The sequence below is a fragment of the Nothobranchius furzeri genome, chromosome 14 (assembly GCF_043380555.1).
Source record: "Nothobranchius furzeri strain GRZ-AD chromosome 14, NfurGRZ-RIMD1, whole genome shotgun sequence".
Lineage (NCBI taxonomy): Eukaryota > Metazoa > Chordata > Actinopteri > Cyprinodontiformes > Nothobranchiidae > Nothobranchius > Nothobranchius furzeri.
Genome location: NC_091754.1, coordinates 45,861,695 through 45,875,261, shown reverse-complemented (window position 1 = coordinate 45,875,261; position 13,567 = coordinate 45,861,695). Strand labels below are relative to the sequence as shown.

Sequence of the window (13,567 nt, the reverse complement as noted above, 5' to 3'; positions counted from 1 at the left end):
ATACAGGCCATTTACTTATTGCATTTGAACGTTTTAAAGCTTTTTATTACTACTTTGATTTTATAAAATTGTTCACTTTAACATAGAGGACGGAGTAGAAGGAATTTTATCTAGAAGGTTTTTCTAAGTGGGCCAGATGTCTCTGTCACGATGGTCGACTCTGATCAGGGGTTTCAATGAAACGATGACTGAGTGAAGAGCCGGTGCGGCGTCTTCCATATATAGGCTTGGGGGTGACTGGGAGAATGCCGGGAGTTCCCGCGAGGAGCATGCTGGGAAATGTAGTCCAAGATGGAGGCCGGTTAGCTGGGAGAGGCCGGTTTGGGGGCTTGGGTTCTGACAGGACCCCCCGGTCCAGGGACGGCTCCAGAAGTCCCAGGGCGACCTCGGCGGTCCCAGAAGTCAGAGACAAGGGCAGGGTCCAAGATGGAGCGGGCCGGCTCCCAGGAGCGTTCCTCAGGGCCGTAGTCTGCCCAATCGACCAGATACTGCCAGCCCCGTCCCCTGCGGCGAGCGTCCAGGATGCGCCGGACGGTGTAGATGGGCTCACCGTCGAGGAAGCTGGCAGGTGGAGGCGCCGGAGCCGGAGGCGGAAGGAGGGAGGATTCCACGTAGGGCTTGAGCCGGGAGATATGGAAGGTGGGATGGATGCGGAGACTCGCAGGCAGCCGCAGCCGGTACGTGACCGGGTTGATGACCCTTTGCACGGGGTAAGGCCCAAGGAACCGGGGAGCGAGCTTCCTGGACCCGGCACGGACACGGAGGTCTGCCGTGGACACCCAGACCTTATCCCCTGGAGCATATGAGGGACCAGGACGGTGTCGGCGGAGGTGTTGGTGAGAGTAACGGGCGTTAGCTCGGGTTATGGAGGCCCGTGCCTTTATCCAGGCGTTCCTGCAGCGCCTCACCAGGGATTGAGCGGCCGGCACCGCAACTTCGGGTTCCTGGTGGGCAAAGACCGGGGGCTGGTAGCCATAGCAGACTTCGAACGGGGACATCAGAGTGGCTGAGGAGGTGTGGAGATTGTGGGATAACTCAGCCCAGAGGAGGTACTTAGGCCACTGCGAGGGTTGGGCCGAGACAAAGCAGCGGACGTACCGACCCAGTTGTTGGTTTGCCCGCTCCGTTTGGCCGTTGGTCTGCGGGTGATAGCCCGAAGATAGGCTGACTGATGCTCCCAACAGATGACAAAAAGCCCTCCAGAACCGTGCCGTGAACTGGGGACCACGATCCGAGACCACGTCGACAGGAAATCCATGGAGACGCACCACATTCTCCAGGAACAACTCAGCTGTGCGTCGGGCCGAGGGGAGGCCCGGAAGGGCGATGAAGTGAACAGCCTTAGAAAACCGGTCAGTGAGCGTCATGATGGTATTAAGGTCGTTGACTGGTGGGAGCCCTGTGACGAAGTCCAACCCCACATGGGACCAGGAGCGGCTGGGTACCGGAAGAGGTCTGAGGGTACCAACCGAGGCCTGGTTGGATGTCTTGGAGCGGGCGCAGACGTCACAGGCACTCGTATAGTCCTTTACATCTCTCTCCATACGTGGCCACCAGAGAGCTCGTTTGAGGAACCTAAGAGTCCGTGTGAAGCCCGCGTGGCCAGACAGGCGTGATGAGTGGGCCCAGGACAATGCCTCGCTGCGACAGGCCGTGGGGACGTAGAGCCGACCCGCGGGGGTCTCTGGAGGTGCTGGATCGTCTCGGAGGGCGTTTTGGATAGCCTCCTCCAGTGGCCACCTCAGGTGGGCCAAGAAACGGTGCTCGGGGAGGATAGGTGCCGGCTCGGACGTGGGCGTTGGATGTGTGAACTGGCGGGAAAGGGCGTCCGCCTTCTGGTTCTTTGTCCCTGGGCGGTAGGCGAGATGGAATTCATAGGGCTCAAAGAAGAGGGCCCAGCGGGCCTGGCGAGGATTGAGCTGCTTGGCTGATCTGATGTGGGTCAGGTTCTGGTGGTCCGTCCAGATGGTGAACGGCTGAGTGGTGCCCAGTAGCCACTGTCTCCATTCCTCCAATGCCCACTTTATGGCCAGCAGCTCGCGATCCCCTACGCCGTACTTCTGCTGGGTGGTGGAAAACTTCCTGGAGAAGTAGGCGCAGGGATGAAGCCTGTCGTCGGGCCCGGCTTGGGACAAGATGGCACCGGCGCCAACATCCGAGGCGTCGACCTCGACCACAAAGGGGACTGCATGATCCGGATGGCGGAGGATAGGAGCCGACGTGAAACGGGCGACTAGGTGTTGGAAGGCCCGAACGGCGTCTGGAGTCAGCCGGAATGGTTGGCTCGGAGGGCTTGGTCGGGTGAGAGAAGTGAGAGGTGCCACAATGGTGCTAAAGTCCTTAATAAAACGGTGGTAAAAGTTGCAGAAACCCAGAAAACTCTGCAGTTGTTTCAGGCTCGTCGGAAGGGGCCAGTCTCTCACCGCCTGGACTTTCTGAGGGTCCATGGTTAGTCCTTTATCTGAAATCATGTAGCCCAGGAATGATACGGACCGCTGGTGGAAGGAGCACTTCTCGGGCTTACAGAACAGGTTATTGTCCAGGAGCCGGGTTAGAACAGCGCGAACATGGTGGAGGTGTTCGGCCTCGGACTTGGAGTAGATCAGGATGTCATCCAGGTAGGCAAACACCCACCGTCCCAACATGTCGCGGAGGACATCGTTTATGAGGCGTTGAAAAACGGCGGGGCTATTGCACAGCCCGAAGGGCATGACCTGGTACTCCCAGTGACCGGTGGGTGTGATGAAAGCGGTCTTCCACTCATCTCCAGCTTTAATACGGACCAGATTGTAGGCGCTCCGGAGGTCCAGCTTGGTGAAGATCCGCGCCTGGGAGATGGCGTCCAGGGCAGATGTGAGGAGCGGCAGAGGATGATGGTCTTTGACTGTGATTTTGTTCAGACCTCGGTAATCGATACAGGGGCGGAGATCACCCTCCTTTTTCCTGACAAAGAAGAAGCCTGCGGCACCCGGGGAGGAGGAAGGTCGAATGAAACCCTGCTGGAGGGCCTGGTCAATATATTCCTCCATGGCTCTGGACTCGGCGGGAGAGAGAGAAAAAAGGCGGCCCCGGGGTGGACTGGTTCCTGGTTGCAGCTTAATTTCCATGTCGTACGGGCTGTGAGGCGGCAGTGTGGTGGCGCGCCGCTTGTCGAACACCGCAGCCAGGTCCCGGTAGGGCAGTGGCAGATTGGGCGGTGTTTGGCCAGTGTCACCGTCCGGGCGGTCTGGCATGGATGTAGGAGGAGAGAGGTGGGCCTGGCACTGGGTCCCCCATTCCAAAATGCGGCCCTGGGACCAGGAAATCCGGGGGTCGTGGAGACGGAGCCAGGGAAATCCCAGGATTAGAGGAGAGGAGGGAGCACATATGATCAGGAACTGGAGGGTCTCTCGGTGGCCTTGGACAATCATCTGGAGTGGCTGGGTTCCGTTTTGGATCGGATAGGGTTGGAGGGGCCTACCGTCCACCGAGGTCACAGGCACAACTCTCTCCAAGGGGGTCATGGGGATCCGTAGGCACTTAGCCAGATCCATGTCCATAAAATTGTCACCGGCCCCCGAGTCCAACAGCGCGTGCATCTGAAGTGAGGTCTCACCATGAAGGAGGGTAACATGAAGAAGGAGTCGATTTGAAGAGGCGGGGGCTGAAGGTGACCAAGGCTGAGCGACCCCGATACTCAGTGGGTTCCTTCGTTTCCCAAACGTAATGGACAGTTCAGGCGTCTGTGGTGGGAGGAGCCACAATAGGCACAGAGACCCTCGCGCCACCGTCGCTGTCTCTCCTCTGGAGGAAGGTGGCCTGATTGCATGGGCTCATCAGTAGAAGCGGGTCCGGGAGCAGGCGTGGGGGAACGAGGAAGAGGGCCAGGTGCCCTGGATGGGCGAGTGAAGGGCTTGGGCCGAACCAGAACCCGCTGATCCATGCGCAGCGCCAAATCGACCACTTCATCCAGGGTCTGGGGCAGTTCCTTTCCCGCCATCTCATCACGGATGTAGGTCGCCAGTCCCTCCAAGAAGACGGCTCGGAGGGCAGAGTCATCCCACCGCAGCTTGGCGGAGATGGTGCGGAACTCCGACGCATAAGCGCACACCGTGCGCTCCCGCTGGCGGAGCTTTAGGAGTTGTGTTTCTGCTCCCACTTCGCTGCTGGGTGGAACAAAAGTCTTTCTGAGGGCGGACACAAAAGCAGCATAGTCATTGCAAGCCGGTGATTTGGAATTATAAAGCGCAGCGGCCCACTCAGCCGCTCGTCCGGAGAGCAGGGAGGTGAGATGTGCCACCCGAGAGCACGCAGTGGGGATGCGCCCTGGCTCGCACTCAAACTGCATGTCGAGGGTGGCGAGTAGACCGTCTGGGCTCCCCGTCTCTCCGTTCCACCTCTCTGGGAGACTAAAGTGCAGCCCCTCTGTTGGTGGAGTGAGGGCTTGCTGCTGGAGAGCATGGAGGGCTGTGGATAATTGTAGGATGAGATCGGTCTGGGAGTTTTGTTTGGTGTGGAGCCGATCGATCAGGGCGTGGAGCTGAATGAGTTCATTTTCCATTTGCTCCGTCTTTCTTTTCATGCGCTCGAACTCCGCTGGATCTACGGACTCAGTCATCCTGTCACGATGGTCGACTGGGTACGGGAGTTGAACTCGGTAAGGATGTTTGACGTCTGGATTATTCGGTAGAGAACTCTGATCAGGGGTTTCAATGAAACGATGACTGAGTGAAGAGCCGGTGCGGCGTCTTCCATATATAGGCTTGGGTGTGACTGGGAGAATGCCGGGAGTTCCCGCGAGGAGCATGCTGGGAAATGTGGTCCAAGATGGAGGCCGGTTAGCTGGGAGAGGCCGGTTTGGGGGCTTGGGTTCTGACAGTCTCCATCAAGCCAAATATAGAATTCATACAAAGAAATCAGAACATTGAGGTAAACAAGCCGAGTCATTATAAATAATGTGAAACGACACCGGTGTCCATAAGTATCGGTATATAAGTATAAGTATATAAGTATATTAAGTGTCGGTATATAAATATAAGTATATAAGTATAATAAGTATCGGTCTATAAGTTTAAGTATACAAGTGTAATAAGTATTGTATATAAGTATAATAAGTATCAATATATAAGTATAAGTGTACAAGTATAATAAGTCAGGTCATTATAATGTATATAAGTATAAGTATATAAGTGTAATGAGTATCGGTATAAGTATAAGTATATAAGTATAATAAGTATCGGTACATAAGTATGTAAGTATAATGAGTATCAGTATATAAATATAAGTATATAAGTATAATAAGTATCGGTATATATGTGTCAGACTGGTCGGCTGGATAAGGGAGTTGAGCTGTGGCGAGCATGGCTTTACAGACGCGGAAGTGCTAGCGTTGGCGATACACCGGCTCACGGTTTGATCTAGGAATTCCCCGAACATCCGAGCGTCAATGAAGTGACGTGGAGATGCTGGGTTTGCCAGAGGTAAGAAATAGAGCTTACTGTGAGTAGACAGTTCGTCGGATAGGTAGGTTGGTAGGATACTCTGATCACGGATCTGAAGAAACGATGACTGAGTGGTAAGCTGGGGAGGCGGCTTCCGTATATAGTCATGGTTAGTGACGTGGGTGTGACGTGGAGGGAATCCCCACGAGGAGACTGCTGGGAGTTGTGGTCCAGGGTGGAGACCGGCTAGCTGGAAGAGGCTGGTTTGGGGACTTGGGCTCTGACAGGACCCCCCTCCCCATTCAGGGATGGCTCCTGAAGTCCCAGGGCGGCCCCGGCGGTCCCAGAAGTCTGAGATAAGGGAAGGGTCCAGGATGGAGCAGGCCAGTTCCCAGGAGCGCTCCTCGGGGCCGTTGTCCACCCAGTCGACGAGGTATTGCCATCCTCGACCTCTACGATGAGCGTCCAGGAGGCGTCGGACAGTGTAGATTGGCTCAGCATCGAGGAAGCGGGCAGGCGGAGGCGCCGGAGGCGGTAAGAGGGAAGATTCCACATAGGGCTTGAGCAGGGAGGTGTGGAAGGTGGGATGAATACTGAGACTTGCCGGCAGCCGGTGCAAGACTGGGTTGATGACTTTCTGTACAGTGTAAGGCCCGAGGAACCGGGGAGCGAGCTTCTTGGATCCGACACGGAGGCGGAGGCCCGCGGTGGACACCCAGACCTTATCCCCAGGAACATAGGAGGGACCAGGACGGTGTTGGCGGAGATGTTGGTGAGCGTAATGGGCATTAGCCCGGGTGATGGAAGCTCGTGCCTTGATCCAGGCATTCTTGCACCGCCTTACTCGGGATTGCGCGGCAGGAACAGCAACTTCGGGCTCCTGGTGGGCAAAGACTGGGGGCTGGTAGCTATAGCAGACCTCGAAATTGGACATGTGAGTGGTCGAGGAGGTGTGTTGATTGTGGGACAACTCCGCCCAAAGGAGGTATTCAGGCCACTGCGAGGGCTGAGCCGAGACAAAGCACCAGAGGTACCAACCCAGCTGTTGGTTAACCAGCTCCGTCTGACCATTGGTCTGCGGGTGATAGCCTGAGGATAAGCTGACCGATTCTCCCATTAGGCGGCAAGAGGCCTTCCAGAATCGGGCCGTAAACTGGGGACCCCGGTCGGAGACCACATCGTAAGCCTGAGAAATCCTTCTAGAGGAAGCCGTGGAGGCGCACCACTTTCTCCAGGAATAGCTTCGCAGTGCGTCGGGCCGAAGGGAGACCTGGAAGGGCGATGAAGTGGACCACTTTTGAGAAACGGTCTGTGACAGTGAGGACCGTATTGAGGTTGTTGACTGGTGGGAGTCCCATGACAAAATCCAGGCACACGTGGGACCAGGGACGGCTCGGCACCGGGAGTGGTCTGAGAACCCCAACAGGGGCCTGGCTGGGTGTCTTTGAGCGAGCGCAGATGTCACAGGCGCTAGTGTATTCCATAACGTCCTTAGCCATGCGTGGCCACCAGAGAGCCTGCTGGAGGATCTTCAGAGTCCTAGAGAACCAGACATGTGTGACGAGTAGGCCCAGGAAAGCGTCTTGCTGCGGCAGGATGTAGGGTCATAGAGACAATTCGTGGGAGTCTCTGGAGGTGCGGGGTCATCCCGGAGGGCGTGCTGGATAGTCTTCTCCAACAGCCACCTCAGGGGGGCCAGGAATTGGTGTTGTGGTAGAATCGGTGCGGGCTCAGACGTGGGCGTGGAGTGTGAGAACTGACGGGAGAGGGCATCCGCCTTCTGATTCTTGGTTCCGGGGCGGTAGGCGAGATGGAACTCATAGGGCCCAAAGAAGAGGGCCCAGCGGGCCTGGCGAGGATTAAGCTGCTTGGCGGAGCGGATGTGAGTCAGGTTCTGATGGTCTGTCCAGATCGTGATCGGCTGGGTAGCGCCCAGAAGCCACTGTCTCCATTCCTCCAGCGCCCATTTTATGGCCAGCAGTTCGCGATCGCCCACGCCATACTTCTGCTGAGTGGTGGAAAACTTCCTGGAGAAGTAGGCGCAGGGATGGAGTCTGTTGTCGGGCGCGCCTTGGGACAGGATGGCACCGGCGCCGACGTCCGAGGCATCAACCTCAACCACAAAGGGTACATTGGTATCTGGATGGCGGAGGACGGGGGCAGACGTGAACCAGGTGACCAGATGGCAGAAGGCCCGATTGGCGTCTGGAGTTAGACGAAACGGTTGGCCGGATGGGCTTGGTCGGGTGAGTGAGGTGAGAGGTGCAACAATGGTGCTGAAGTTCCTTATAAAACGGCGGTAAAAGTTGCAGAAACCCAGAAAACTCTGTAGTTGTTTCAGGCTCGTCTGAATGGGCCAGTCAGCGACCGCCTGGACCTTCTGAGGGTCCATGGTTATGCCTTGATCCGAAATCATGAAGCCCAGGAATGAGACTGTCCGCTGGTGGAAAGAGCATTTCTCAGGCTTACAGAACAGGTTATTGTTCAGGAGCCGGGTCAGGACGGCACGAACATGGTGGAGGTGTTCGGCCTCGGACTTGGAATAAATTAGGGTGTCATCCAGGTAGGCAAACACCCACCGGCCCAGCATGTTGCGGAGGACATCATTAATGAGGCATTGAAAAACGGCGAGGCTGTTGCACAGCCCGAAGGGCATGACCTGGTACTCCCAATGGCCGGTGGGTGTGATGAACGCGGTCTTCCACTCATCCTCTGCTTTGATGCGGACCAGATTATAGGCACTCCGGAGGTCCAGTTTAGTGAAGATTCGCGCCTGGGAGATGGAGTCCAGAGCAGTCGTGAGGAGTGGCAGGGGATGACGGTCCCGGATGGTGATTTTATTAAGACCCCAGTAATCTATACAGGGATGAAGGTTACCCTCCTTCTTCTTCACAAAGAAGAAGCCTGCGGCACCCAGGGAAGAGGAGGGTCAGATGAAACCCTGCTGAAGGGCCTGGTTGATGTATTCATCCATGGCTTTGGATTCGGAGGGAGAGAGAGAGAAAAGGCGCCCTCGAGGAGGGCTGGTTCCTGGTTGCAGCTTGATTTCCATGTCATAAGGGCAGTGAGGCGGCAGTGTGGTGGTGCGTTGCTTGACGAAGACTGCGGCAAGGTCTTGATAGGGCAGCGGCAGATTGGGCGGTGAAGGTCCAAGACCACCAGCCGGGCGGTCTGCCATGGGTGGAGGAGAAGAGAGGTTGGCCTGGCACTGGGTCCCCCAGCCTAACAGGCGGTTCTGGGACCAGGAAATCTGGGGGTCGTGGAGACGGAGCCAGGGGAACCCCAGGATTAGAGGAGAGGAGGGAGTGGAGATGATCAGGAAATGGGAGGGTCTCCTGGTGGCCTTGCATGATCATCTGGAGTGACTGGGTTCGGTCTTGGACAGGATAGGGCTGGAGAGGTCTGACGTCCACCGAGGTCACCGGAAAAACCCTCTTCAGGGGGGTCAGGGGGATCCGTAGGCGTTTAGCCAGATCCACATCCATGAAGTTGTCGGTGGCCCCCGAGTCCACCAGAGCGTGCATCTGATGTGAAGTCTCACCATGAAGGAGGGTAACGGGAAGGAGGAGTCGGTGGGAAGAGACAGGGGCAGAGGGTGACCCGGGCTGAGCTACCCCGATACTCAGTGGGTGACTTCATTTCCCGGCCGTAATGGGCAGTCCAGGCGGAGGTGGTCGGGAGAGCCACAATAGGCACAGAGACCCTTGCGCCACCGTCGCTCTCTCCCGGAGGAAGGTGGCCTAGCTGCATTGTGCCGTTGAGGTGTGTCCGGGGGCTGGCGTTAGTGAATGAGGCAGAGGTCCAGGAATTCTGAGTGGGCGAGCGGAGAACTTGGGTCAAACTAGAACCCGCTGGTCGATGCGCAGCGCAAGGTCAGCTACTTCATCCAGGGTCTGGGGCAGTTCTCTTCCCGCCATCTCATCTCGGATGTAGGGTGCCAGCCCCTCTAAGAAGACAGCCCGGAAGGCAGAGTCATCCCATTGTAGTTTGGCAGCGATGGTGCGAAACTCTGATGCATAGGTGCACACCGAGCGTTCCAGTTGGCTGAGTTTTGGAGACGTGCCTCACCTCCCACCTCACTACTAGGTGGAACGAAGGTCTTCCTGAGGGCGGTCACAAATGAAGGGGATTTAAAATTATAGAGAGCAGCGGCCCATTCCTGAGTGCGTCCAGAGAGAAGTGAGGTGAGGTGCGCCACCCGAGAGCGAGCAGTGGGGAAGGTTCCTGGTTGGCACTCATATTGCATGTTGAGGATGGCGAGCAGACCATCGGAGCTCCCATCCACCCAGTTCCACCTCTCTGGAAGGCTGAACTGCGGCTCCTCCTTAGGTGGAGCAAGGGCTTGCTGTTGGAGAGCATTGAGAGATGTAGATAACTGAAGAGTGAGGTCAGTTAAGCCGGGCGTACACTGTGCGACTTTTTCACTTTTTTGAGCCGATTTTCCAGTCGTGCGAGAATCCACAAGATCGGGGCGAGTTTTGCGTCGTGTAGTGTACAGTGGGTTACGAGAGGCGATTAACACCACGTGACCAGCTACCGATCAGCAATCGTGAGCTCGCACAAACTTCTGGCATGTTTAATATTTTGCTCATCCCTCGTGAGGGTATCGCACTGTTGAAGCGGCGCTGCGAGCAGCTACGACCCAAAAAGTATCAGAACTGCTCACGGCGCATGCGCAATCATGCATCAACACCGCTCGCCCGCTATTTCCCTAATAACACACGTTGTTCATTTTTATTTCTACACGGTTTTTTACTTGCAAAGATTGTCAAGAAAGCATGTTTGTCGTGTTCATGTCAAATTAACCTGATCACAAAACACAGATTTACTTTCTTTATTTCGTTTTCCTCATCCAACCCCCATAGATCCATGTGTGTCCTCCTGCAGCACTCCCGAAGGACAACAGGCAAAACAAGACAAAAAAGTCTATCGTGTTGAGTAAAAACTGCTATTTTTAGCATATTTTTAGGGCCGACATGTTGCTACCAGACGTACAGAGTGAGCAGTCAAATTGCATCCGAGAACTGGGTCATGCAGTGTGAGCGCATGACTCGTGAGATCTGCCCTGCGAGGAAGTCGTACAGTTTGAGCTGAAGCTGAGTACTACGAGTGAAAAAGTCGCACAGTGTACGCCCGGCTTTAGGGAGTTCACCTTGGTGTTGAGCCGATCGACCAAAGCGTGGAGCTGAACAACCTCATTCCTCATACGCTCAAACTCCGCTGGGTTAATGGACTCAGTCATCCTGTCAGACTGGTCGGCTGGATAAGGGAGTTGAGCTGTGGCGAGCATGGCTTTACAGACGCGGAAGTGCTAGCGTCGGCGATACACCGGCTCGCGGTTTGATCTAGGAATTCCCCGAGCGTCCGAGTGTCATTGAAGTGACATGGAGATGCTGGGTTTTCCAGAGGTAAGAAATAGAGCTTACTGTGAGTAGACAGTTCGTCGGATAGGTAGGTTGGTAGGATACTCTGATCACGGATCTGAAGAAACAATGACTAAGTGGTAAGCTGCCGGAGGCGGCTTCCATATATAGTCGTGGTTAGTGACGTGGAAAGAATCCCCGCGAGGAGCATTCTGGGAGGTGTGGTCCAGGGTGGAGACCAGCTAGCTGGAAGAGGCTGGTTTGGGGACTTGGGCTCTGACATTAAGTACATCAGTATAATGAGTATCGGTATATATGTATAAGTGTATAAGTATAATGAGTTTCAGTTTATAAGTATAAGTATAATAAGTATCGGTATATAAGTATAAGTATATACGTTTAATGAGTATCAGTATATAAGTATAATAAGTATCAGTACATAAGTATAAGTATATAAGTATAATAAATATCGGTATATAAGTATATCAGTATAATGAGTATCGGTATATATGTATAAGTGTATAAGTATAATGAGTTTCAGTATATAAGTATGAATATAATAAGTATTGGTATATAAGTATAAGTGTAAGTATATAAGTATAATGAGTATCAGTATATAAGTATAAGTATAATAAGTATCGGTATGTAAGTATATCAGTATAATGAGTATTGTGTATAAGTATATAAGTATAATGAGTATCAGTATATAAGTTTAAGTATATAAGTATAATAAGTATCGGTATATAAGTATCGGTATATAAGTATATCAGTATAATGAGTATCGGTATATAAGTATAAGTATAATAAGTATTGTATATAAGTATAAGTATATCAGTATAATGAGTATCGGCATATAAGTATAAGTATATAAGTATAATAAGTATCGGTTTATAAGTATAAGTGTAATCAGTATCGGACACTTTAAATGTCAGGTAATTGACTCGGCCATTCAAGCAACTTGATTTTCTTTCTTTGAAACCAGTTCAGCGTTCCCATGCCCTTGTGTTTGGGATCACTGTCTTGCTGAAATGTCCACCCCCTTTTCACTTTCAGCGTTCTGGTAGATGGCAGCAGATGGCAGCAGATCTTCATCCAGAATGTCCCAGAACATTTCTCCATCCATCATGCCTTCAGTAATTTTTTGAAATTGCTAATGTGAAGATTGACTCCAAAGTACGAAAAAGAAAGATCGCGTTTGGTTACAAAGAGCACGAGGTGACAGTAACAGCAGCTCTCGCTTCGCTACTCTCTTTTTATTCTTTGCTTTTTCTTCTGTGCGTATTTTAATGCCCTTAAGGTGGCTGCGGCTAACGCTAGCTGAACCTGAAAAAACCTGAAAAAAGTCGGCCAATCCAGGTCGGAATGCTGAAGGCTTTTCAGCGATGAGATTACGAAGATGCTGGGAGAGTTGTTTACTTTTACCCATCATGAAGTCTTCCTGTGTGCCTCCTGGTTAATCAGAAGCCTTTATCAGGATGAAAGCAGCTGATATCAATGAGTACTGGTAGAAAGCAGGGTTTCTCTCTCAATATTGATTAAGGACCCACACTTGTATAGCTCCTCTTAGAGTTAGAGCACTCCAAGGGGCTTTACACTACAGTGTATCATTCATCCATTCACAACCTGGAGGTGATGAGTTACGATGTAGCCACAGCTGCCCTGGGGTGCACCGACAGAGGCGCTACCAGTCCCTCCGACCACCACCAGCAGGCGAGGTGGGGTAATAGCCCTGCCCAAGGACACAACAGCAGCATTCCCTGGTCAGAGTCGGGATCAAACCTGCAACCTTCTGACTACTAGACAACCCGCTCTACCTCTTGACCTACTGCTGCCCCTTTAGCTAATTTTAATCCCATCTTGCCCACCTCTCTAGATGGAACTTATGGTCTCTGAGTGAATCACCAGAAAGACATATCCCTTAACTCCGTCTCCATTTCTGTGTCTAGTTCTGAAAAGCTTACCTCCAGCTCAATATAAGGAGACCCTATCAGCGCTGTTGGCATGGATACAACAGTGTGAAGCCAAACTGTCCATCCCATCAACGGCTGTTACAGAGTATCCTGTTATGGAGCAGAGACTGAAGGATCTTCAGGTAAAATCACTAACTGTATGTCCTCTGTTGCCATGGCAACACTGTTGGCATAATGGATTCCCTATATGGTCTTTGGTCCCCACATCTCCACCTGCGACGTTCAGGTCCCCACACATTGCATAAACCAAACTATTGCGCTAAAACGACTGATGTTGGTTTTGTTAAATGCATGTAAACACATTAGTCTGGCTGAAGGTGGACTGGTTCCAACCGTGCTGAAGCACCCTGATGATGCAGTAGGAAAACAACTGCATCTGCATGTAAACGGCTCAGTTGAGGTGCAGGTGAAGGTTCTCAGCCATCCAGGTAATGTTAATCCCACAGGGTTCACATGAAGGCAACCAGACTTCTTTGGTTTTGATGATGACACACACACACACACACGCACACACACACACACACACACACACACACACACACACCCTGTGGCAGTTTCCTGTCACGTGCAATAATAATTAAGTAAAGTATTTCTGATGCAATAATACTTATGTAACATCCAGAAATGGTCCGTTTTCACCTACATGCCACTGGTCATCTACAGACATAAATTCCATTCTCTAAGGTGGATTTTACATTCTATCTTCCAACAAGCCCAGAAGGTTCTACAGCTCTGAACACATGATAACATATTGTCAACAAACTGTTCCCGTTTCAAGGCCTAAGCTTCCCTTATCGCTTCTACGGGATTCTTG

The 13,567-nt window shown here is 52.9% G+C and overlaps 1 protein-coding gene across 9 annotated transcripts in view; it reads left to right on the top strand.

The window, feature by feature from the left end:
* The window catches only part of dmd (dystrophin), a 306,195-nt gene that overhangs the window by 162,142 nt on the left and 130,486 nt on the right, over window positions 1-13,567 (top strand). For all 9 annotated transcript variants that reach the window (XM_054743058.2, XM_054743055.2, XM_054743052.2 and 6 more), the window contains one exon: window positions 12,730-12,875. In XM_054743058.2, coding sequence (XP_054599033.1) covers window positions 12,730-12,875 — 146 coding nt within the window. The remainder of the gene's footprint in view (window positions 1-12,729; window positions 12,876-13,567) is intronic.